Source organism: Podarcis vaucheri, assembly GCF_965113315.1.
Source record: "Podarcis vaucheri genome assembly, chromosome: 10".
NCBI classification, from domain to species: domain Eukaryota; kingdom Metazoa; phylum Chordata; class Lepidosauria; order Squamata; family Lacertidae; genus Podarcis; species Podarcis vaucheri.
In genome coordinates, this window is record NC_138748.1 from 76,049,537 (window position 1) to 76,076,265 (window position 26,729).

The 26,729-nt window shown below is 50.0% G+C and overlaps 1 protein-coding gene across 7 annotated transcripts; it reads left to right on the top strand.

Moving 5' to 3' along the window:
* On the top strand, positions 1 to 26,729 carry LOC309541312 (uncharacterized protein). Of its 7 annotated transcripts, none has more exons than XM_082239045.1 (6): positions 2,666 to 2,829; positions 15,289 to 15,384; positions 16,395 to 16,943; positions 17,144 to 17,225; positions 18,336 to 18,422; positions 25,080 to 26,729. In XM_082239045.1, exons 3-6 carry the CDS (start codon positions 16,530 to 16,532, stop codon positions 26,168 to 26,170), a joined length of 1,674 nt encoding a protein of 557 aa, XP_082095171.1. In that variant the 5' UTR covers positions 2,666 to 2,829; positions 15,289 to 15,384; positions 16,395 to 16,529; the 3' UTR covers positions 26,171 to 26,729. The 7 variants fall into 7 exon arrangements, with proteins under 7 accessions (XP_082095174.1, XP_082095171.1, XP_082095172.1 ...); XM_082239046.1 differs by having other exon boundaries at positions 16,439 to 16,943; XM_082239048.1 differs by lacking the exons at positions 2,666 to 2,829; positions 15,289 to 15,384 and adding an exon at positions 1 to 19 and having other exon boundaries at positions 16,439 to 16,943.

Here is a 26,729-nt window from a genome sequence, read left to right on the forward strand (position 1 = left end):
GGAGGAGCAGAAGGAAGAGGTGCGACATACGGGGGGGGGGGGAGATTGAGGGTTGTGGGGGCGGGGTGAGAGGAGGATGTACCGGGAAGGGAGGAATTGAGGGGGGGGGAGAGGAAGGTTTTTCCACCTCCCTTCTTCGTTCAGTGGATCAGGAGAGCGGGGGAGGGCTGATCCCGGCAATCCATTTGCAAAGTGGGGTCCCCCCCCTACAATGTTTGCATTGCAAAATCCTTCCCTCCCCCCGCCCCACACGCCATGATCTTAGATCCATTCCATGTTTTTGGTATTGGTGCACATTGAGCAGCGGGTTGGGCTCTGTGACTCCTGTGTTACGGGGGAAATGGAGCTTGGGCATTTGCACACACACACACACACAGAGAGAGAGAGAGAGAGAGAGAGCCGACACAATTCCTCCCTTGTGTCTCCGTCAGAGGCAACACAATGAGGCCAGGAAGGAAGCAAGGCAGCTGTTGATCTGTTTGCAGGCAGAGCCCCCCCCCCCTCCATGCGAGGAGTGAAGCAGCCCAGAACTAAAGCGCGTTGCAATTTGTGCACCCTCAGATAGTAGCCCCCCCCCGTCACAGAGAGAGCACCCCAAAAACATCCCCGGTTGCGCCACAAAGTGAGTTGTACCTGGAAATCAGATCAGAATCCATGTTGTGGCATCATGACAAGTCTGTCTGTCCGTCGGGATGCCTGAGGATTCCTGCTCGCTGCCTTTTCCCGGCCAGCCTGAGAGATGACTGGAAAGGGAGGATTTCTTGACTCCAGAATCCATCATCACGGACCCGTTTCATTCACGCCTAGAGATCTGCTCTTTCGCCCAGTCTGCTTGGATCATATGGATCATCAATGGATCATCCATGATGTCATACCCGTCTCACGGAGGGGGGGGGGCTCAGGAAGAATCTCCTGCCACGTGACTGGGGGAGTCTGGGGGCTGACGGGGGTCAGACAGGCTGCTGTTTTGCTCTCCGTACTATTTCAGCTCAGGTTTTACTGAAATGGGTGGATTCATTGAGGAAACGGGGCTACGTTGCACAGAGGCAAATGTGTCTACTTTGTAACCACCCAGTGAGTTGTGTTGCAAAGGCCATTTGCAGAAAGGCTCCTATTGTATCACCTGCGGCTACATGCCGGAGTTTGGGTCTTTTTGCGGAAATATGTCTGTGTATATGCACCCATCCCCGTGCATTATAATGGCATGACATTAAATACCATGAAACCCACAAGCACCAGAACCATAGGCCCACATAGGAGTCCAAAAGCTCAGAACGAAGCAGCCCTTAATCCCTGCCTAGCTAGCTGTCAAAAGCTGGGTGTCCAACAACAACAACAACAACAACAACAACAACAACAAGAACAACAACATGTTTTTTTGTACCCCACCCATCAGACTGGATTGCTCCAGCCACTCTGGGCGGCTTCCAAAAGAATAAAAGGAAACATAACCCAACATAAAACATTAAAAGCTTCCCGATACGGAGCTGCTTTTAGGCATCAATGGAGGCCGTATAATGGTTTATCTCCTTGACATCTGGTGGGAGGGCGTTCCACAGGGCAGTCAGGACAACCCAGAAGGCCCCCTGTAACCTCACTTCTCGCAATGAGGGACCTGCCAGAATGAAGCAGGACCCCCTGGAGGAATTATACCCTTATGCTATCCATATAATTAGTTAGCCATATATAACCATATATCCTTATAATGCTTTTTATCCATGTTTGAATCAGGAAGGCTTCTGCAAAGCTTAGGGCAAAATGCTTAGATTTGAAAAATCCAAAATGAACTCTGCCCCAGTTCTCTCCCCTTGTTCTTCTCAATGTCTCGCTAACATAAGGGGGGAAGCAATAAATCTGCTGTGCTGGCATTTTCCTCCTGTCCAGACAGGGTCCTGAGCAGCTAAAAACAGGAAGATGCTAACCGCAAAATGTCCCTGTTTGGCAGATGTTGCGTAGGAGAGCTTAACGGCTGAATACAGTTCCTTTCTCCTTTTTATTCGGGGAAAGGTCGGACTAATGTTCAGACTGAAGAAAGCAGAAGTTGGGAGGGAACTCTTTACATGATCAGGGGGCAAGACTTGAATGCGCTCATCGGTTTTATTTTTGCTGCCGTGTGCGATTGTATTCGATTATGTCACGATCGATGATGTATGTACTCAGGTATAAAAGCCTCAGGGCGCTAGAGCTATGACGCCCAGTCTCTGGAAAGGATTCCACCGGGTCAATTATTGCTCAGCAATAAATATCACTTTCTTTTTCTCCACTGCTGCGTCTGTCAATTCTGGGACACAATTTGAGTGGGTCACTGGTACCTTAAAAATCCTTGCTACAAGAAGGCTCTCGGAGCTGGACCTCAGTGTCCGGGCTGAGCGATGGAGGTGGAGACGCTCCTTCCCTTCTGCTGGGCTGAGACCATTTGGGGCTTCCAAGGTCAGCGCCAGCACTTTGAATGGTGCTCGGAAAAGGACCGGGAGCCAGTGAAGATTTCTTGGGACCCGTGTTCAGGGGCCAGCTGTTAGGGGGCCAAAACTGAAGGTATCTCTTGCCGGAAGTAATCCATAAACCTCTCCCCCTCCGCCTTCTCGGGATGCCATTGGTGCGCGATGCTCCGGCTCTCGAGAGAGGGAGAGGCATGAGTTGGGTGCGCTCGGCTTGCCAAGGGTTAAACGGAAACGAGCTAGATTCCTAGACAGGAAAGTAAGACCGGGGGGGGGCAGGGTCCTCCAGAGCGAAAGTCCAACCCCTCCCTTTCCTGCCAGAAGTCGGGCGTGTGGGGGTCCCCTTGGTTCGGCTCTGCAGAGGCTGCCTGGGGGCGCCTGCTGGGATCCGGTGAGTCTCCTCTCTCCCAACATAGGGCCCATAGGGAGAGAGGGGGTCCCAGCGCTGCATGGCGAGAGGGGGGCAAGTCAGGGCGGGGAGGGTCGCAGGAGGGCGGTAGCTCTGCTCTTCCTTTGCAGCTGGCCCCTTGGGGAGGGGTCTCGGGTCCAGGAGCGGGGAAATGCATGCAGAGAAACCCTATTCACATGTATGGATCAGTCCCCTTGTATAACAGAGGTTGTCCGCGGACAGAAACATTCAGACATGAAATATACCCTTGTACCTAAAACCTCACCTGTGCAAGGAAGGAAGGAAGGAAGAAGGAAGGAAGGAAGCAGAGCAGAGAAGAGAAAGCGCTTCCTCTTGCAGGGCAGAGTAAAACCTGTGGAACTGCCTCCCACAAGAGCCAGGGAGGCCACCAATCAAGGTGGCTTTAAAAGAGGAGGAGACCAATCCGTGGAGGAGGAGGAGAGGGAGATGGGTGGCTCCTCTGCTCTGTCTCCCCTATAGGGGGCAGCCCTGTGGCCTAATCCTGCAGGGCCCATTTTCTCCTCCAGTGCTTAGTTCCCCAGATACATGCGTGCCCTCTGAGATTGCTTGGGGTTGATACGGACTGAGGGGGGGGACCTATTTCCCCCCTTCTCCTTGGCTGTCCGAGGCGATGACCTCAAGGGTGCCATCGCACACCCACCCTCAAACCCCCTTCACCGTTACACAAGCACCACACTTTTCCCAGACCTTTTCCCGAGCGAAATAAGCTCGAATATATATATATTCCCTATCCTTTCCTATGTCTATCTGCGCTCCATACTTAGAATGAGTAGACCGAGTGTTTCCCTTCTCCGCTTATTCCTATGGCCGCGCTTTGGCCAATCACAGCCATGCATTCGTCCTGCAGGAGCTAGCTCAGGGAGCTCTTGCACGCCTCATTTAACCTCCTGACGAGCTGCTGACGGCCCCCCACGGCGAGAACAATAGAACCGAAACTCCCAACCTCGTAAAACTGTCAAACTCTTGTTACAATGTATCCATTTCTGCAAGAATGGATACATTCTGTTTCCGCTTTTGGTCTAGGCTACGGGACAGGTTAAAACTCATCAGAACCTTTCAAAATTCATATAAAATCAACCACAGCTCCAATTTTCTTGCTCTTGGTGTCATTCGACTCAGTTTCCCCAGGACTCCATGATGCTACCTGACTCCATAATCCTCGAGACGGCAAGTCACGTACACAGGAACTCTTTAATCCCGTCAGATCGTTCTGCCCAGCCCTTTCCCCGGGCAATACCAGGTGGCAGACGATGCATATCTCTGACCCATTGTCTTGCCGCCACCGGTACTCAATAAATGTGTATCTATGTATATTTCCCGCTCTGCATATCCCCCCTCCCTCATCTGAAAATGTTAATTAATGTAATCCCACCTTTTCATAATGTATTCATGACGTGTAAAGTATATTCATGATGTAACTTGTGAAACCCAACCTTCCTATAATGTATTCATGACGTTTTCGCGCACTGTGTTATGGGACTTGGAGGGAACTTTTAAAAGTTTATGTCGCCCCATTCTCGGGGTTCAATCTCGCCTTGAACCTATTGCGCAATAAACGTTGGATCTCCGCATCTTGCTCCTGTGCCCGGCTGAGCTTATTTTCCTCCGCTAGGACCCGCGGACTTTGTCCGAAGTGCTGGGTGACTGGGCAACCCCGCACCCGGGATTTTTCCGTAACAGTTGGCGCCCAACGTGGGGCGGGCGGTTCTCCCGTGCTGCTGACCGGGGGCCCCGAAGTCTTCAGCCGGCTCCGGGCCATTTTGCCCAGGAAGACCCACTGGACCTCCGGCCATCTTCCGGGCGGTAATCAAACGTCCCAAGAGTTCAGCCGGGGAGCAAAGGGACATCCCGCCGGCTTCTCGATCCCGGGATCATCACTGAAGACGCGTGAGTATAGGAAACCCAGTGCACTGGTGGAAACGGGGGGTGGAAGTCTCCTGGCAACCGAATTCTCTGCCCTCCTCTCTATCGCTCCTTCTCATCTGTCTCTTAGTCCAATTCGTGAGAGAGACCGTGGACTGCCGCTCGGCCCGAAAGGGGGGCTCTGAGCTCTATCACTTTTCGTCTCAACTCTCCAGTCAGCCGCACCAACTGAGAGTCCGAAAATAAGACGGGGAGACCCGGCTTGAAAAGACAGCCGACTCCCTGCAACGGGCATCTCAGTTGAAAGCAAGGGGCTGGAGTTCTTCTTCCGAACTTCCCGAGCGCCCTTACGGAGGGGGCAGGAAGGGGTCTTGCTTTCCTATCCGAATCCCAGCCGCACCGGTCGGGCCACGTAACACGTGTATCGTGCGTGAGCCCGCTTCCGATAGCAAGGGGGATTTTCCGTCCAAACTCTATCAAGGGTCACCCGATCTGGCACCGCACGGCGCGGGCGTCCAGTAGGGCCCCTCTTCCGAGATCGTAACGATAGGTAGGAGGTTGCCAGGAGGGGTTACCCGAAAAGAGTTGGGTGGGATTTGGCAGAGTGGAAAGAGACCCCCCCGAGAAGTTGAAAAGTAGGAAAGAAAGGAATAAGGAATAAAAGAACAGGCAGAAAGAGCTCTCTAAAGAAACCCGTTTGGAAGTTGCTAAGCAGCTAAAACTTTCCCGATAAGCCCAATACCCCTAACGACCCCTCTCCCTTCTTTTACCCAGACACGCGTGAATAAAATGGGTACCCAAGCTTCGAAGCATGAGCGGACTCGCTCCGGGAGGAAGGCTTCTAGAAAGCCATCCGAATCCCAGAGAGACCCCGACTCTCCTCTTGAGTTTGTCATCTCTTATTGGAAGTCTATTCCCGGGCACAAATTACTATCAAGACAGAAGTTAGAAGATCTCTGTAGAGACACCTGGCCCGCTGGAACTGCCTCTGCAAGGCCAGAGTTGCGTTGGCCAAAGGGAGGCTCTTTTAACGAAGGACGCCTACAATACCTTAGGAAATACTTAATGGAAGAGAAACCACGTCAATTAGAATATCTGGCTACCTTTGAGACAGTCAGAGAATTGCTCCAAGTCACCAAGAGAGCTACGACCTACCAACTGCCTATCTTAAATCACGGAAGGTCGCCTCCGCCCCCCCCATACGAAGGACACCCAGGAGATGACTCCATGGAACAAGCGCTCATTCCCTTCTACTATAGACAAAATATTCCACCCGCCCCAAGGGAGAACTCAGATAGCGATGGGGATACAGAGGAACCAGGGGCACGGGGGGGCGCGAGCCCGCGAATAACCAGACAGCGAGCTAAAGAGATACAGAGTGCAACCTTAGAAAGTTCTAACCTCCTATCTCTGAGACAGCGAGCTAAAGAAATACTAAATGCCACTTCAGAATACTCAGATCTCCTTGAAAGGTCAAAAGAGACCCAAGAGGGACCTAAAGAGACTCCGGGGACATCCAAGCAGGCGGACCCTAATCAGGCAGGCTCCGTAGCCGTACAGATGCCCTTAAGGGCCCTACCAATCCCACCCCTGCGACCGGATGGACCTCCTCGGATGGTATACACTCACCAACCATTCTATACGGCAGACCTGGTAACCTGGTCAAATCAAATGCCATCCTTAAGGGACGACCCGGATAAGTGTCACCGTCAGGTCAGCGCTATTTTCTCGACCCACAAGCCGACTTGGCCAGACGTTCATGTTCTCCTAAATGCCCTTTTCAACGAAGCTGAAAAGGCAGATATTTTAGCTAAGGCTGGAGAAGCAATTGAGCTCCCGAATTACCAGGCAGGACGCCCACAAGACGTCGAGGCACTCACGGCCCAATGCCTACGCACCGAACCAACCTGGGACTATAATACCACAGATGGAACATGGTGCTTAGATTTATTTAAGAGGGCAATCTTGGACGGCATTAAGGCTGCTGGACAACGCACGGTCAACTGGACGAAGGTCCAGACCGTGTTACAAGGGGCAAATGAACACCCATCTGATTATTATACCAGACTGGTCTCAGCCATCAAGACCTGGGGAGGGATCGATCCCGACAACCCCCAACACGAAGTCATAGTCAAAGGCTTCTTTAAGGACCAAGCCTGCCCCGATATAAGAAAAGCCCTAAACTTACAAATAGGGTATGATGGCAAGAGCATTAGTGAAATCCTCTCTATTGCCAAATCCGTCTATAATTCACGAGACGAGAGGAAGAGAAAAGATCCCAAACCTGAAGTTGAACAGATCCTTGCTCTAAGCATGGACTTAAACTCTAACAAAGGCAGGGGCTTCAGCCGAGGGAAGGGGATCCGGGAAGGAGGAAACCCCAACACCCACAGACCATGGGGACCGTCCACTGGAGGATGCTTTTACTGTCATGAAGAGGGACATATAAGAAGGTTCTGCCCTTACCTCAATAATATGGCTTACGGAACACCACATCTCAACGCGACCCAAGGGTACGGGAACCAACCACCCCTCACCCATATTCCTCAACAAGCCCCTGCCTCATATAAACCTCAACTACCTCCGAATGCATCTGCCCCAAACCAAAGGCCCCTACCAGGACCGAGAACCCAGATGCCCGCTGTAACCCCATCCGCCCACCCGTGGGCTAACGCCACAGCACCTCCATTTCACCCCCCTAACCAACCCCCTCCTGAAGATCAAGAGTCCTATTGACAATTAGAGGGGAATCCCGACCAAGCCCTAACTATCTGCCCAGTTCTCACGTTATCCTCAGAAGACCCATTCTGCACTATACAAATCGATGGCCATCCCTACCAATGTCTCTTAGACACTGGAGCCACATATTCCACTCTAACCGATAGCCACCTGAAACCAGGTCCGGAGACCAGAAAGGTTATGGGTCTGGATGGGATACCCCGCACTTGTCCACTATCACGTCCTACCAAGGTTACTCTCGGACCGCTACTAGCTGAACACACCTTCCTCTTAACCAACAGTCCGGTAAACCTCTTGGGGAGAGACTTGCTCTGTAAACTAAATGCGACCATTACATGTTCCCAGGAAGGTATCTATCTATACATGCCTGAAGAAGCCATCCCCGCTTTTCAGGGAATAGTTGAAGAGGCAAAAACAGACAACCAACTCCCAAACCTTCCCCCGGAATTGGAAAACGATTTACCTTCCTCTTTATGGGGCACCGAATCGACCTCAGTGGGTCTCTTATTATCAGCGGTCCCAGTAAAAATTACCTATAGGACTGATTTACCCTTTCCGTGCACGAAGCAATATCCCTTACCCAAAGAAGCCATCGAAGGACTAACCCCTATGATTGAGGACTTCCTCGAGAAGGGAATCTTGGTTCCTTGTGCATCCCCATGTAACACTCCGGTGCTCCCAGTAAAGAAACCATCGGCGGAAGGAGCACCAGTCCGATATCGCTTTGTGCAGGACTTGAGGCTCGTGAATCAATTTGTAATACCCCGTCATCCGGTGGTGGGAAACCCAAATTCCTTGCTGAACGCTATACCTGCAGAAACTAAGTGGTACACTGCCGCAGACCTCTGTTCTGCCTTCTTCAGCATACCCCTAGATCCAGCAAGCCAATTTCTTTTCGCCTTCACCTGGGGACCCAGTCAATTAACTTGGACGAGATTGCCCCAGGGGTACGTGGAATCACCCGCCATCTTTTCGGCCATCCTACACCAAGATTTACAGGACATTCATCTCCCTGCCGGTTCCGCCCTCTTACTTTATGTAGATGACCTCCTCCTTTGTTCCACTAGCGAGGAAGCATGTAAAATGGACACTAAGCACCTCCTGGCTGAACTAGCTAGAAAAGGACATAAGGTGTCGCCAAAAAAACTGCAATACTGCAAACAAGAAGTAAAGTACCTCGGGCATATCCTAGGAATAGGTACCCGAAGCTTAGCGACAGACAGGATAGAAGCGGTCACTAAGATTCCCCTTCCCAGAACCAAGAGACAGTTAAGGGGATTCTTAGGAATGGCTGGCTTCTGCAGAGCCTGGATTGCGGGTTATAGCGAAATAACTAAGCCCCTGTCGGCTATGACCCGCCAAGACCACCCAGACACTTTAGTTTGGGAAGAAGAAGCATTCAAGTCCTTTGAGCGATTGAAACAGGAATTGAGGTCTGCCCCCGCCCTCGGTCTTCCTGACTACAGGATCCCCTTTAACTTGTTTATCCACGAACAAATGGGGGTAGCCTCCGGAGTGTTGACTCAACCTTTCCGGGACCAAGAGAGACCTGTGGCATACTATAGCTTGCAATTAGACACAACCGCAAAAGGGGCAGTAAGCTGCTTAAGGGCTATAGCGGCCGCAGCAATCCTCCTTGAAAAGGCACAAGAGACAGTCCTGGGACACGAAATCACCATCCATGTGCCTCATTCAGTCTCTACCCTCTTAACCCTAAGGGGCTGCCACCACTTTTCGAACTCTCGACTAAATAGGTACGAAGCCCTCTTATTAACTCCATCGAACGTGACTATAAAACGGGTCAACTCCCTAAACCCAGCTACCCTTCTCCCACTCCCCGACGATGGAACCCCACACCACGACTGCGCCACTATAGTCCGGCAGGCTGAGAAGCCCAGGGAAGACCTAGACCATTTACCTCTAGAAAACCCAGACATAATACTTTATACAGACGGCAGCTCGAGGGTTGTGGAAGGGGAGAGGAAAACAGGGTACGCCGTGGTCACTGAATTTGAAGTCATAGAAGCCAACCCGATAAATCCACAATACAGCGCCCAGGCTGCAGAATTAATAGCCCTCATACGCGCTTGTGAGATAAGCGAAAACAAGCGGGCCACAATTTATACAGACAGCAAATACTGTTTTGGACTAGTGCATACCACTGGACAAATTTGGTTACAAAGAGGCTTCCTAACAGCGGCGGGTTCAAAAATTTCACACGCGGCCCTAGTAGAGAGGTTACTGACTGCCATTCACCTACCCACTGCAATCGCAGTCGTCCACTGTAAGGCTCACACCCGAGGTAGGGATCCAGTCTCAAGGGGTAACAGGCGAGCAGATAAGGCGGCCCAGTCAGCCGCACTCCGCCTCCCGAACAACGAGTCTGAATTTCAAGCTCCGCAAATCCCACTTAACATAGATCCTACCCAAATTTACAAAGAAGCCCCCGAAGAGGAAAAGACCCTCTGGCGCTCTGTAGGTGCAATTCAACAGAATGATATTTGGCGTCTTCCCGATGGCAGGACTGTCCTCCCAAAGGCTTGGGTTCCAAAATTGGTGAGGGTCCTCCATCAACAAACACACTGGGGAAAAGGGAGACTGATAGAACACGTTAAGAGGTCCTGGTACGCTCCCGGACTTGCAGTCGCGGCCACAGCGGCATCAAAGAACTGCGTTGCTTGCAACTCCTATAACCCCAAACGACAACCCAGAGCGCCACCAGGAGCCAGACCATGGGCATTCGTCCCATTCGAAAGCCTTCAATTAGACTTTATCGACTTACCGCACTGTCAAGGTTTCAAACATGCCCTGATCATAGTAGACAAACTCTCCTCCTGGGTAGAAGGATTCCCCTGTAGAAAGCCCACTGCCTCGGTAGTAGCCAGAGCTCTCCTACAAGACATTATCCCTCGATTCGGAATACCCCGACGCCTAGACAGTGATAGAGGAACTCACTTCACCGCTCAAATAGTACAACTGGTAGCCAAAGCTCTACAAATAAAATGGGACCTCCATACACCTTATCACCCACAGTCTTCTGGACAGGTAGAGCGGATGAACCAAGAAATTAAGATCCAGCTAGGGAAACTCTGCAAACTTACTGGACTAAAATGGGTAAATGCACTCCCGTTGGTCCTCCATAATATTCGGAGTGCCCCAACTGGACCATTAAAGCTATCCCCGTACGAACTTTTATTCGGGAGACCCCCTCCCGTCTATAACACTCTATTCCCACTCTCAGAACTTGAACTAGGTGAAGCAGAACTTACTAATTATGTCATTCAGCTCCAGACACAGCTTCAACGCCTCCACCACTACGCTGCCATCGAAGGACAAAGCCTACCCATCGACGAACAAGCCCACTCTTTCCACCCTGGTGACTGGATCCTCGTCAAGGTATACCAGAAGGAACCCCTCCAACCCGCGTGGGAAGGTCCCTACCAAGTACTCTTGACATCGCCAACCGCCGTGAAAGTAGGTGAGAAGAATTCCTGGTTACACCACACTAGGTGCAAGTCCTCACCCCCTCCACCGGAGACGTCAGAAAGCAACGGCGAGGACTTCACCTTTTCGACTCCACCGGCTCTACCGACCTCATATATTGACGACGACGACCAACAGACCGGACCAGCAGATCGGGGCCAAAGTCGGGCTCAACAGACTGGACCAGCCGATCGGGGCCAAGATCGGGCTCAACAGACCGGACCAGCTGATCGGGGCCAAGGTCGGGCTCAACAGACCGGACCAGCCGATCGGGGCCAAAGTCGGGCCCAACAGACCGGACCAGACACCGCGACACCCAACTGGACGTCTGAAATCATCCCGGATACCAACACCATCAAGCTACGTTTCAGACGCGCCGACAACCACGTTTGACAGCTTGCTTCGTTTGACAGCTCCATTGACAGCTTGCTACGTTTGACAGCTCCATTGACAGCTTGCTTCGTTGACACCTTCGCCTTTTGACAGTTCATCTGACAGCTCCGTTCAACGACGCTATTTGGTAGCTTCGCTTTACAGCCTCACCCTATCAGGCGCCTTCGTTCGTTCACGCATCCGAGCCATGCGCCTGGTCACCACCGCCCTTCTCCTCGCCACCTTATCCTGGGTCACGTCTACCTTATCAGACCACTGCACAGGATTACGAACAAACTACCACTTCTTGGACTATCATGAGGTCGAGACGGGAAGGTCTAACCCTGATCGAATGGGGGACTTTGATTTCTGCCTTCCTGAGTCCCGAACCTTGCTGCGCCATTCCCTAGTTCCCCAACTCGCCGAAAACGAATATTGGGAACTTTTCATCCGAAACAAGGATTTACACCGTATCGGCTCTGCGGCTCTCACTCTTGACCACTCCTCTTACCGGCTGACCTGTAGAAATGGGACTTACCTGCTTTACGAGAGTGGAGAGGTCTCCCAAACCCCAAACTGGACCGAAGTCGAGACAGGAGGGGCTACTCACGCTTATACAGAATCAAGCTACCCCTCTGGAAACTTGATTTTCGGCTTCCAGTGCCTCCGCTCCACCCCAGAAACCCGGAAGCCCCAACTCCAAGGACTCTGCCTACGACGGTTCTGCTGTCTATGGGACTTAGGGGTCACTTATGAGTGGAGAGGGGCTGAATATCTCGAAGGGTGGCACCATTCTTTACACCCCTCGCGCTCCCCCTCATGGGACCACGTCGGACCCCTGCGATGTGGCGGTATCGCCAGGGATAGGCGACTACTGAACACCACCGACCCCCTCCATCCGGTTGGCACAGCACCCCGACAATTCGGCGCCGACCCGGCACTCCCGGGAGAAGACCTCCTGTCATCCTGGGAGCAAAACTCCTACATTAAGCTTCTCAGCCAGGTGGCGAAGGAGTCACCTTACCCGGACTGCTGGATTTGCGCTCACGCACCCAGCCATCTCCAACAGAGCCTCCCACTGGTCCCTGTACCAGTGACCCTAGAACAGTTCCGTTCCGGAAATGTTACTTCCTGGAACCTGACCGCACTCAACTTAACACACCAATACCTCTACCTCACCGGCCCTACGAAGGGACCCCTTTGTCGCAGCTTCTCAGGGGAAGGAACCTTCATCGGATCCAGTACATGCACCAACACTCTGGAGATCCTACCAACAGGACTAGTCACTGTCTCTAACACAAGGGACTCCCGAACTTTTCCTAACCTTACTGTTGCCTGGGCCGCTGCGGTTGGACACCCCTTGGACTGGAAGCCACAACCCGCAGACACCATGCTACTACAAACCTTTGCTTCAGGCCGAATGGAATCTTATCTCAGCGGCCTATTCTGGGTGTGTGGGCACCGCGCTTATACATGGGTGAGCCCACACATGTCCGGATCCTGCTTCATCGGCTACATCGTTCCCGGAATTAGAATATTACCACACCTACCGCCTGGAAGACAACGGAACAGAAGGGAACCAAAAGAGCTGTCAGACCTGTCAGACGTTGCTGCAAATGGAGAGACTGTAGGCCGAGCACTCTTCCCCGCCTACGGTGCCGGTTCAAACCACGTGGATATTCTCCGGCTCACCGACATCCTCCTTAAGTTCATGCAGGAGGCGACCCAGATCACAGACTCTCTCATGTCGGAACTATCCGAGGTAAGACAATTGAGCCTACAGACGAGGATCGCGACAGACTTCCTCTTGTCCAGTCAGGGAGGCACCTGTGCATTAATAGGCACTGAGTGCTGCACATACGTGACTGACCAGACCTTAAATATAACTGGACATTTGAATAATATCCATGAGCTAGCAGGGAAGCTCCACGACATCCAGCATGAGGGGCTATCCGATGTGGACTTATGGGGATGGTTGCCCAAGCTGGGATGGCTCAGACAACTATTGAAAGTCGTGTTGTTTATCATCTTAACTGTTTTCCTTTGTGTCTCTGTCCTATGTTGTACCATGCATTGTATTACCCCTTGCTGCTCTCTCCTCCGACATTCTGCTCCCACTAGCTCCTTTCCTCTTCGGGCCTATTCCCGCTCCCGCCATGCTCCCACTTTCCCAGACTATGTACAAATGAGACATTTGGGAGAAGGCGAATACGAGATCACCAAAATTTAGTGCTCAAATGGTGCGGAGAAAGGATTTGCAAGTTCTTACAGAACTTTAATGCAAATCTATCTCCGAATGGGGGACTGATACGGACTGAGGGGGGGGGACCTATTTCCCCCCTTCTCCTTGGCTGTCCGAGGCGATGACCTCAAGGGTGCCATCGCACACCCACCCTCAAACCCCCTTCACCGTTACACAAGCACCACACTTTTCCCAGACCTTTTCCCGAGCGAAATAAGCTCGAATATATATATATTCCCTATCCTTTCCTATGTCTATCTGCGCTCCATACTTAGAATGAGTAGACCGAGTGTTTCCCTTCTCCGCTTATTCCTATGGCCGCGCTTTGGCCAATCACAGCCATGCATTCGTCCTGCAGGAGCTAGCTCAGGGAGCTCTTGCACGCCTCATTTAAGCTCCTGACGAGCTACTGACGGCCCCCCACGGCGAGAACAATAGAACCGAAACTCCCGACCTCGTAAAACTGTCAAACTCTTGTTACAATGTATCCATTTCTGCAAGAATGGATACATTCTGTTTCCGCTTTTGGTCTAGGCTACGGAACAGGTTAAAACTCATCAGAACCTTTCAAAATTCATATAAAATCAACCACAGCTCCAATTTTCTTGCTCTTGGTGTCATTCGACTCAGTTTCCCCAGGACTCCATGATGCTACCTGACTCCATAATCCTCGAGACGGCAAGTCACGTACACAGGAACTCTTTAATCCCGTCAGATCGTTCTGCCCAGCCCTTTCCCCGGGCAATACCAGGTGGCAGACGATGCATATCTCTGACCCATTGTCTTGCCGCCACCGGTACTCAATAAATGTGTATCTATGTATATTTCCCGCTCTGCATATCCCCCCTCCCTCATCTGAAAATGTTAATTAATGTAATCCCACCTTTTCATAATGTATTCATGACGTGTAAAGTATATTCATGATGTAACTTGTGAAACCCAACCTTCCTATAATGTATTCATGACGTTTTCGCGCACTGTGTTATGGGACTTGGAGGGAACTTTTAAAAGTTTATGTCGCCCCATTCTCGGGGTTCAATCTCGCCTTGAACCTATTGCGCAATAAACGTTGGATCTCCGCATCTTGCTCCTGTGCCCGGCTGAGCTTATTTTCCTCCGCTAGGACCCGCGGACTTTGTCCGAAGTGCTGGGTGACTGGGCAACCCCGCACCCGGGATTTTTCCGTAACAGGGTTGAGCTAGATGATCCTTGGGGTGCCATCCACCTCCATAGTTCTATGAAAGCACCACTGGAGGTCTCACAAGCCAAGGCATTGAGAGCAGGAGAGGTCCTGCTGGAAAGGAAACAACCAGTGCAACTGTTTTAAAACAGGAATCCAATGTGTTTGTTGTGGGGGGACTCAGTGGGGAGGGGCAGACCCCTGGATGCCACCTTGATCTCCCTGGGCAAAGAGGTGGGAGAGAAATGCCATTCATAAAAAGAGGCAGCCCAGCCAATCATCTGGCTGCTGTGTTTTGGACCAGTTCCCAAGTGGCCTTCAAGGGCAGTTCCACACAGAGAGTGTTGCAACCATCCCATCTGGTGCAAAGCAGAGAGGACCAGGACCATGTCTGGGACTGGGACTGTGGGTGGCAAACTAGCCTGGGCAGGATATGGGCCCCTGAGCCTCAAGCGACCATGATGGACCCAGGCGTCCCCAAGTATTCATGACGGGGGAGGGGGAGTTGTGGGCAATGTAACATCATCATCATGATTGTTAGTTCTTTGCTCATCATCTGAATCTCCAAGAGCAGATTAATAAGAAGTGTTGAAATAAGCAATAAGAACAGTTGAAAACGCATGGCACACATAGAAAGGTGAGTCCCACTTTATTTCTTTTTGAGTGCTGTCCTTTGACCCCACCCACATGTCATTTGGCCCTCAGGAGTTAGCCAGGTAAGGGAATAAATGGGCTCTGAAATGGGTTTGGGCAGGAGAGCAACTCTTGAGGAACCCTGGGTTAGGACCCCCACTATAACCCAATGCACAGATAACACTCAGTACAAATGACTCACTTGTCAATCACAGTTCTGACTTCATTCCTTGATTGAAAACTCTGAAAGGCAGGAGCAACCAGGCTGATTCATCTCTCAGAAAGACCAACAGTTCCCTGCACATTTTGCATGGTCACTTTCCCTCTAGGAGGGCGGGAGACCTACCGTATTTCTCTCTCCATAAGATGCACTTTTTGCCTCCTAAAAAGGGGAAATGTGTGTGCATCTTATGGAGCGGATGCAGGTGGGAGGCAGGCGGGAAACGCCCCCAAGAGCTGCACATACGCTCCGCGCGGCTCTTGCAAGCTTTTCCCAGAGGAGGGAGGAGGAACTGACGCGGCCAGTCAGTCCCTTCTCCCTCCTCGTAGAAAAGCCCGCAGTTGCCGCGCACCCTTTAAAGAGTGTGCGGCTCTTGCTGGCTTTTGTGGGTGGTGGGAGAAGCCCCTCAGTCCCTTCCCCCACCACCTGGAAAAGCTCCCAAGAGCCACACTCCCTTTCACTAGCCGCGTGGAGAATGTGTGCAGCTTCTCCCACCTGGGGAAAAGCCTGCAAGCGCCACACACACGCTCCATGCTGCTCGTGAAAGGGAGCGCTGAGCAGAGCCTGGGATGCATACAGGCTCTGCTCAGCGCTCCCTTTAAAAATATTTTTTTTCTTGCATTCCCCTTCTAAAAACTAGGTGTGCCTTATAGTCAGGTGCATCTTATGGAGCGAAAAATACATTTTCCTTCTCCTTTCTAAAGAAACCCCAAGAGTCTGAGTTGTGGTGGAGTCCAGAGCTGGCTCTTCCAAGACTCATACATGCTTCCTCACAGAACATTTTTCTCCTCCAGGCAATATGTCAGTTTTGTAACAGAACAATGTATTCGGTTTGTAGAATTCCCTAGCACCTCTGATTTGGACAGACAGAACTTGGCAGAAGATCAAGGGATTCCTTCATATCTCTTGGAGGCTTCCTGAGAGCACAGATGGATGAGCAAGACTCAGCTGGCCCTGAAGCAGGAAGAGGCCAGGCCATGGAAACGGGGAGCAGTGGGAGATTCTGGGGGGAAACTGTGCAGAAGATCCCGGGAGAGGAGGACACTCTCCACTCAGAGGTGCAGAGCAAGCAATTGAGGCAGTTCTGCTATCAGGAGGCCAAAGGACCCCGGAAGGTTTGCAGCCGACTCTACTGCCTTGACCATCAATGGCTGAAGCCAGAAAGGCACACGAAAGCTGAGATGCTGGACCTGGTGATCTTGGAGCAGTTCCTGGCTGTCCTTCCTCTGGAGATGGAGAGCTGGGTGAGGGAATGCGGAGCAGAGACCAGTTCCCAGGCAGTGGCCCTGGCCGAAGGTTTCCTCCTGAGTCAGGCAGAGGAGAGGAAGCAAGCAGAACAGCAGGTGAGAGAGACTTTCTCCTGGATACTCCCAAGGGGCTCCAAACGTGAGTGAGGGTATCTGAAAATTCACTATTAATATACCATCCTTTTTTGGAAAGCAGCCATTGAATGCTATCAGATTGCCCTTCAGTTTTTGCCTCTGTCATTCCTTTTCTAACTCTTCTTCATATTCTCTGTTTTGAATCTTTGTTGCTATTTTAGAGACAGGATCTGATTGCAGAAATGGGCCCAGATTCCTCTGAGACCAAAAGGACTCCGCTGGACACCAGAGAGAGGCTGCTGGGTAAGGAAGGAGTCCGTTCTCCGTTTGGTCCCTTTCTGTGGATATCAAAACAAATCCATGGGTTCTTGTCATCTTTTTTTTTGGGGGGGGGGAGGGAGGAAGACACCAAGAGCACCAAGGAGGGAGATGTATTTTTTAACCCAAATAAATTATAAAATGGGTCCAAATGTCCAGATGCACTCAGAAGGTGATACTTTTTGGAGAGCAGCTGCACTCCTGGCTTCCCAATTACCTCTGTCTCTTGCAGGTGACCAGATGATGCCAGCAGGACCTCCTCTTCCATCTATTCCTGGTGGTTAAGGAGAAAAAATGGCTGTGGAAGCAGCTCAGGTAGAGGGAGGGAGCCCTGTGGGGAAGGGGGCTGAGGGGTGGGGCAGCCAGGGTGCCTCTGGCCCCCAAGGAATCTCTCTCCTCCTCTTGGCTTCTGTCCAAGCTTCTCTGAAGGCATCTTTGTCAAGGGCAGCCTAGACAGAAGCCAAGAGGCTGGGAATGCCATTCGAGAAGCTTAATGTGCTGAGAATAAGGAACAGCCACCTTGCCTTAACTCACCTTCTGAAGGTCAATAAGATCATTCATCAGTCATTGTCGTTTTATTTCTAGAGTTATCATTGAATGCTATGATAGGCTTCTAAGCAGTTCATCAAGCCTCAAAAATAGTTCCCAGGAATCACCTATCTTGTCGCATCAGTTGCACAATGGGGTTTCCCCACCTTCTCCTCCCTCCATTCCCCCAGTGCACTTCTTGAAGTTGTCTTTAGGGCATCAGAAGGGTCCCCCCCCAAGAACAGCACATGGGGAGCAGAGAGGGGATCCTTCCATCTGGCACAGACAGAAGGATTTTCAGAACACAATGTAGAGTTCTACCCATTTACACAAAGATTAATGTCCATCACTAAATCACACAAGAAAAGAATTCCACTAAGACATTAAAAGCAGCACCCACAATTAAAACGTGCAGCAGGACGATCCCATTGAAACAAAACACCATTTAATAAGCAGAAAGAAACAGAGCAATGTGTAGCAGACAACCTTAGTGCTGTCTAAAGAGGATCTTTCCCTTTCTCTCTTAGGGTCCAGTGTGCTTTGAAGATGTTGCTGTTCATTTCACAGACGAGGAATGGGCGTTGCTGGATCCTGACCAGAGAGCTCTGCATAAGGAAGTCATGGAGGAGAATTGTGGGATAGTGGCCTCTCTCAGTAAGGCTCCCTTGTGGATCCTAATCTCTCTTTGGAAATCCCATGCATATCTCTCTGTGATAAGCCTCCCTGGTTTTGAGGGAGCTCTACAGGGCCACTTGCAGCATTTGGGATTCTAATACCCCTTAAACTCACCTTAAATGGAGGGCTATCAACTGTTTTGACCGTGGACATGATCAAGCCAGCATAGACCTTGCTGAGAATGGAATGGGAACATGCTGGGAATTTGAGGTTAAGAAAGCACATCTTTGTTTGGCACTGTCCTGCCTTGTATTGCCCAAAATCTTCCTGACACAGAGCTTATGGAAGGCATTGAGGGGTTTTTCTGATGGTTGTAATTGTTCACAATTCACTTCACAAAGCAGCTTGCTCAACACGCAGTCCTAGTAGGCCCTCATCTTGGTATTGAATGGTTAGCATCCCATTCTCCCATACAGTGGTCCCTTGGGTTCCAGATGCTTCAGGTTACAGACGCTTTAGGTTACAGACTACGCTGACCCAGAAATAGTACCTCGGGTTAAGAACTTTGCTTCAGGATGAGAACAGAAATCATGCAGCAGTGGCACGGTGTCAACGGGAGGCCTCATTAGCTAAAGTGATACCTCAGGTTAAGAACAGTTTCAGGTTAAGAACAGGACCCCCAGAATGAATTAAGTTCTTAACCAGAGGTACCACTGTACTCTTTTGGAGAGGTGAGCCATTGCTGGAACTGCCTCGCCAGTACCCTTGTTCTGGTCAGCATCAATGAAGAGGTTGTTGGTTTCTTAGGTAGACACAATCATCCACCACCTCCAGTGTCTGAAACTCGCATGGTGCTAGGCGTATTTTGCAACAGGGAATGTCATAGACACGAGCAGTTTCCGAGCTCTGGTGGCAGAACCTAAGATTTCGGATTAAAACTGCAGAGTGGAAGGAAAGGAGGACCTTTTTCTTCCTCTCCACTTCCAGCTACTCTCTGAAGACTGAAGGAGAGACCTTCTTTAAAAATCAGGGGGGTGGGCAGGGGAAGGACTAGACCATGTGAAAAATGAACATATTATTTTAGCTGCTGTTCATTCCTTTTCAGCTTTGTATTTTTGTCATAAGAGAGTGCATATGGACATTCCATTTTTGAGCCCATAACCTAGGGTTAAGGTCCTCTTTATGTTCTAGCTGTCCTATTATTTGGCTAGTTTAGATGTATTCAAGTCTCCAGGGCCAGATGAACTGCATCCAAGAGTATTAAAAGAACTGGCAGATGTGATCTCAGAACCACTGGCAGTCATCTTTGAGAATTCCTGGAGAACAGGCGAAGTCCCGGCAGACTGGAGTGTGGTTATATCGGTCAGTCCTTGACGTGCTAATTGATTTATAATCCGCAATTAGCTCTTTATGGCAGCTTCGGCAGGTCCGGCACACTTCCTCTGCGCGATCTGCTCCTTCTTCCAGTCAAGCCTCAGCAGAATGACTCACAGCGGTGAAAGCTGTCACGTAGCTTCACTTAGTTTCAGACAAACACACAGAGCACAGTAATGTCCATTTACAGCTCTTTATTGCATCATTTACTCATAAATTTCCAGGACTTCTCGCAGCCATGGTAAACTGCCTCTCTCTCTCTCTGAACCCCGAGAGGAACAGACAGACTCCTCCCAATCTCCTCCCAGCTTCGAAAACTGACGTCAGAATGGTGTGGCATCATGGGAAGAATTTAACCTGTTAAGTTCCAACCTCAACACCCCCCCTTGCTGCACATTCTGACAAGACCCTTTTGAGTTCAACACCTTCCCCTTTGCCTTGTGCCCCTTCCCGGCATCTTTTCCAGGCACCTGTTGAACCCCTTCAACACTCCCAGAATCACACTGTGCGAATTTTGCCCACGCACATGTTGCTTGGTATCTTTCAGGTGGAACGCCCTTTGTTGTGCGACTAGACCTTCTGGGCACAAACTCAGATGTTACCTCTGACTCACTGTCACCAGGAAATGTGTCCTCAGCATCACGGGATTCCCCCTCTGATTTAAAGCGTTTTCGAATCCTCTCCATTACACTCACAGGAGAACTGGGCTCGCTTTTGGGTGTTCTCCTAACATCTTGTGGAGAAACTACCGATACCTCCTCCTGTTCCTGACTTTGGTCAGTTACCTGATCGTCATCATCAGACTCAGCCTCTCCTTCCTCCCCTTCAGAATCTTCCTGTTCTGAATCAGAAAGATACTCTGAAAGAACATCACGCTTGACAGCAGTTTTTGACTTTTTATCCTGCTCATAGAACTCAGCGTGTTTACTGATCAGTAACTTACTCTGATCACCTGATGGAAATGCAAACCTCCATGCACATGCTTCTGGCTCATACCCGCAGAAGATCATTTTCCGGAACTTGGATCCATCTGGCCCCTGCAAAGCAGTAGGTACCGGCACAGACGCACGTGACCCAAACATACGCAAAAAATGAATCTGGGGTTTCCTGCCATGCAACAACCCAAACGGTGTGTCACCTACCATGGAATTGTAGGTACGATTCCAGGTGAAGCTCACATACTTGATTGCCTCCAGCCAAAACCTTGGAGGTAACCCAGAATCTTCCAGCAACACCTGTGCAGTTTTAACCAGAGCCTGACACTTCAGCCCTGCCACCCCCCACTGATTGGGTGAAGTCACTGTGTGACGTATCCCTTTCTTGCGAAAGTACTTCTGCAAAGCAGAACCTGTGAACTGAGCTCCTCTGTCACTTGTGACAGCTTGCACTTTGGTGGAAAACCTTTGTTCCACCTCCTCAATCCATCTTTTGATCAGCTGTGCTGCATCATCTTTGGATTTGAGACCGTGTGTCCAGGAATTCTGCGTAAAATCCTCCTGCATCGTAAGCAGATACCTTGACCCTCCCAGACTTGGTTCCTTCACAGGACCCCACAAATCTATGTGAATCAGTTCAAAAGGTTTTGTTGTTATCCTCTCCACTTTTGGATAACTGCAACCTTTTACCTTTGCCAGTTTGCATGTTTCACAATTTACAGCATGTCCACATTCTGAGATATTACAACCATTGGAAACCTCTGGCAGCACCTGTAGTTCTTCTAAAGAACTATGAGCTGTACGTGTATGCCAAGCATGTACGCATGAATCATGATTGGGAATTGTAGCACGCAGTGCTTGTGCTTTCTCAACCTTCCCACCACCCTCCAGAGACGTTTTAAGAATGAAGAGATCATTCTGCCCCTTTTTAACCTTGGCAAGCATCCTCCCTCCTTTGGAGATTGTGCAGACAACACCCTGAAAACAAACCGTAAATCCCTTTTTCAGTAAATAAGGCACAGATAAAAGACAGTGGTGCATCCCAGGAACAGTACAACACTCCAACGTTTCCTGTAAAATAGAAAAATGCAAATTTACAGCATTAGTCATATTTCTTTTCTGTCCATTTGCAAACAGTACAGTTTTCCCGGCCGGAATTGCCTTGCAATTCCATCTCTCGACAGCAGGTGTCTCTGGAATCAAATTGCAATTAGCTGCAGAGTCAATAACAAAACTTAGCTCTGGGCTTGCCCCACAGCTGTCTTCAGCCAACGCCAGACTAGCCGTGATTTGATAAATCTCCTCACGTTGTTTTCCACGTCCTTCTCTTGCGTTCCCACGCTGGCCTCCTCTTCCAGACTGGTTCCCATGGAAACCCGACTGATTCCCATGGAAGGTGTCCTTGAAGCCTTCCTGTGCAGCTGCTCTCGCTTTCTGTGGGCAGTCTCTTTTGAAATGACTGTGGGATCCACACACGTAGCACCGACGAGTGGCAAAAGCCTGAACAAAGCTCTCATCTGGCTTGGCCCCCCCTTTTTCCCGGTGGAGCTCCCTGCGCCAGACTTGCTCTCCCTGAGACGTCTCTCCTGTTCGTCAGCCAAGCGTCCTGTGACGTACGCCAGAGTCAGATCCTGCGGACTCATAGACTCCAAAGTTAGACATAAATTGTCATAACTTTTGTCCAGAGAGCTTAGCAAAATATAAACCTTCAATTCATCTGTAAAGTTCACCTGCAACAGCCGCAGCTCATTAAACACAGAGAGCATCTCTGTAACATGCTGTCTTATGTCCCCACCTGGACGCAGCTTCATCTCAAACAAACGCCTGGTGGTGTGGATTTTTGCACCAGCCGTGGTCCTGTGGTGCACTCTTTCAAGAGCAGTATAAGCTTCATGCGCAGTTTCCAAACCCTCCACATGGGGCAACTGTGAACCCTCCAAACTGAGCACTATAGCTCCCAGGGCTTTCTGATTTCTCCTCTGCGAAGCATGCGCATCTGCAATTACTGCTGCTGCAGCTCCGGCGGCTGGTTGAGGCAGTGGAGGCCTTAAGACCGCCTCCCAAAGACCCTTAGCTACCAGCCAGGCCTTCAGCTTTCTGCTCCATTCCGCCCAATTCTGGCCATTTAACTTTTCGAAAGGCACGGAGAATGAATCATGGCCGTCCGCCATCTTCTTCCGTTCTCCCAAGGGGCCCCAAGCTGTACTTACAAAAGCACCAGCTCCTCTGGCGTGGAGAAACGATTCCTTGCTACTCTCAGCTCACAGCTCCACAGCATTCAGCAACAGCGTCTTTCAGCTTACTTGCTTGCTTGCCTCCGCCTCCTGCCGTGCTTCTCTGCTCGACACCGCAGACTTCAAAGCTCCCGGCAGCCTCCCGTGACAGTTTTACGATCGGTGATTAAGGTTACCCATAACCTGTGGTTATATCGGTCAGTCCTTGACGTGCTAATTGATTTATAATCCGCAATTAGCTCTTTATGGCAGCTTCGGCAGGTCCGGCACACTTCCTCTGCGCGATCTGCTCCTTCTTCCTGTCAAGCCTCAGCAGAGTGACTCACAGCGGTGAAAGCTGTCACGTAGCTTCACTTAGTTTCAGACAAACACACAGAGCACAGTAATGTCCATTTACAGCTCTTTATTGCATCATTTACTCATAAATTTCCAGGACTTCTCGCAGCCATGGTAAACTGCCTCTCTCTCTCTCTAAACCCCGAGAGGAACAGACAGACTCCTCCCAATCTCCTCCCAGCTTCGAAAACTGACGTCAGAATGGTGTGGCATCATGGGAAGAATTTAACCTGTTAAGTTCCAACCTCAACATGGAGGAGGGCAAATGTTGTCCCTATTTTCAAAAAGGGGAAAAGAGAGGACCCAAATAATTACCGCCCAGTCAGTCTGACATCAATACCAGGGAAGATTCTGGAGCAGATCATTAAGCAAACAGTCTGTGAGCACCTAGAAAGGAATGCTGTGATCACCAATAGTCAGCATGGATTTCTGAAAAATAAGTCATGTCAGACTAACCTGATCTCGTTTTTTGACAGAATTACAAGCCTGGTAGATGAAGGGAACGCAGTAGATGTAGCCTACCTTGATTTCAGCAAGGCATTTGACAAGGTGCCCCATGATATTCTTGTAAAGAAGCTGGTAAAATGTGGTCTTGACTATGCTACCACTCAGTGGATTTGTAACTGGCTGACTGACCGAACCCAAAGGGTGCTCATCAATGGTTCCTCTTCATCCTGGAGAAGAGTGACTAGTGGGGTGCCACAGGGTTCTGTCTTGGGCCCGGTCTTATTCAACATCTTTATCAACGACTTGGATGATGGACTCAAGGGCATCCTGATCAAATTTGCAGATGACACCAAACTGGGAGGGGTGTCTAACACCCCAGAGGACAGGATCACACTTCAAAACGACCTTGACAAATTAGAGAACTGGGCCAAAACAAACAAGATGAATTTTAACAGGGAGAAATGTAAAGTATTGCACTTGGGCAAAAAAAATGAGAGGCACAAATACAAGATGGGGGACACCTGGCTTGAGAGCAGTACATGTGAAAAGGATCTAGGAGTCTTGGTTGACCACAAACTTGACATGAGCCAACAGTGTGACGCGGCAGCTAAAAAAGCCAATGCAATTCTGGGATGCATCAATAGGAGTATAGCATCTAGATCAAGGGAAGTAATAGTGCCACTGTATTCTGCTCTGGTCAGACCACACCTGGAGTACTGTGTCCAGTTCTGGGCACCACAATTCAAGAAGGACACTGACAAACTGGAACGTGTCCAGAGGAGGGCAACCAAAATGGTCAAAGGCCTGGAAACGATGCCTTATGAGGAACGGCTAAGGGAGCTGGGCATGTTTAGCCTGGAGAAGAGGAGGTTAAGGGGTGATATAATAGCCATGTTCAAATATAGAAAAGGATGTCACATAGAGGAGGGAGAAAGGTTGTTTTCTGCTGCTCCAGAGAAGCGGACATGGAGCAATGGATCCAAACTACAAGAAAGAAGATTCCACCTAAACATTAGGAAGAACTTCCTGACAGTAAGAGCTGTTCGACAGTGGAATTTGCTGCCAAGGAGTGTGGTGGAGTCTCCTACTTTGGAGGTCTTTAAGCAGAGGCTTGACAACCATATGTCAGGAGTGCTCTGATGGTGTTTCCTGCTTGGAAGGGGGTTGGACTCGATGGCCCTTGTGGTCTCTTCCAACTCTATGATTCTATGATTCTATCTCTGTTTCTAACACTGACCACCTCTAGTGTGTGGTCACCAATGTTGATGCATGGAATTCTTCCTCTATCACAAGGGTTAGAGATCAATATTCAATACAGTAGCACTCCCATTTCTTCCTACAGTTCTAATCCACTTCTTTCTTCATTGCAGGTGGTGATGATTTGGAAATTGAGAACGAGGACACCCATGACAGAATCCACACAGTGGAGAAGCCATTGCCACTCTTGGAGTGTGGAGAGAGCTTCAGTCACAGCTCCCATTCGACTACCCACCAAATAAATGCTATTGAGAAGAAACCCTCTCAGTTCTCTGAATGGCGGGAAACTTTCTGTTGGAATGAAAGCCTCACTTCACAGGAAATGATTCCCACAGGGGAGGACCCACTGAAATGCTTGGAATGTGGAAAGAGCTTCAGAACGAGTGCACATCTCATTTCGCATCAAATAATTCATACAGGCGAGAAACCCTATCAGGGCTTGGATTGTAGGGAAAGCTTTAATACAAGCACAACTTTCCATAACCACCAGAGAATTCACAGGGGGGAGAAGCCATTTCAATGCCAAGAGTGTGGAAAGAGCTTCAGTCAAAGCACCCATCTCACAGCCCATCAAATAATTCATCCAGGTGAGAAACCCTATCAGTGCTCGGAATGTGGGAAGAGTTTCACTGTGAGCTCCGGTCTCGCTTCCCACCAAAGAATTCATACTGGGGAGAAACCCTATCAATGCGTGAATTGTGGAAACAGCTTCAGTCAGAAGGCAAGTCTCATTTCCCACCAAAGAATTCACAGTGGTGAGAAACCCTATCAGTGCTTGGAATGTGGGAAGAGCTTCAGTCGGAAGCAAAATCTCACTTCCCATCAAAGAAGTCACACTGGTGAGAAACCCTATCAGTGCTCGGAATGTGGAAAGAGTTACTGCCATAGAGCCAATCTCACTTCCCACCGAAGAATTCACAGTGCTTGGAACGTGGAAAGAGCTTCTGTAAAAGCGCCCATCTCGCTACCCATCAAAGCATTCATACCGCGGAGAAATCCTATCAATGCTTGGATTGTGGAAAGAGTTTCCTCCAGAGAGCCGATCTCACTTCCCACCAAAGAATTCACACAGGGGGGAAGTGATATCAGTGCTTGGAATGTGGAAAGACCTTTAGTCACCGTGCCAGTCTCGTGGCACACCCAAGAATTCACAGTGGTGAGAAACCGCATCAATGCTCCCAATGTGGGAAGGGCTTCACTGTGAGCTCCGGTCTCCCTTCCCACCAAAGAATTCACAGTGGTGAGAAACCATATCAGTGCTTGGAATGTGGAAAGGGTTTCTGCCAGAAAGCCCATCTCACTTCCCACCAAAGAATTCATACAGGGGAGAAACCCTATCAGTGCTTGGAATGTGGGAGAAGCAAAGTCTCCCTTCCCACCAAAGAATTCACAGTGGTAAGAAACCATATCAGTGCTTGGAATGTGAAAAGAGCTTCGGTAAGAGGACCAAGCTCATGGCCCATCAAAGAGTTCATACAGGGGAGAATCATAGAATTTTAGACCTGCAGGAGACCCCCTGGGTCGTCTAGTCCACTGCAGGACTCTCAACTCAAGCTTCCATGACATATTGCCTTCTCCTTACAACTTCTCCTTACAAACCTCCAAGGAAGGAGAGTCCACAACCTTCCAAGGGCATCTCTAATTTGAAGCCATTGGTTTGGGTCGCAGCCTCCAGAGCTGGTGAAAACAAGCTTGTTCAATCTTCCACGTGATAGTCCTTCCTGTTCCTCAGAAGGCTTGGTTTCCCAACTCTTAATTGTCTT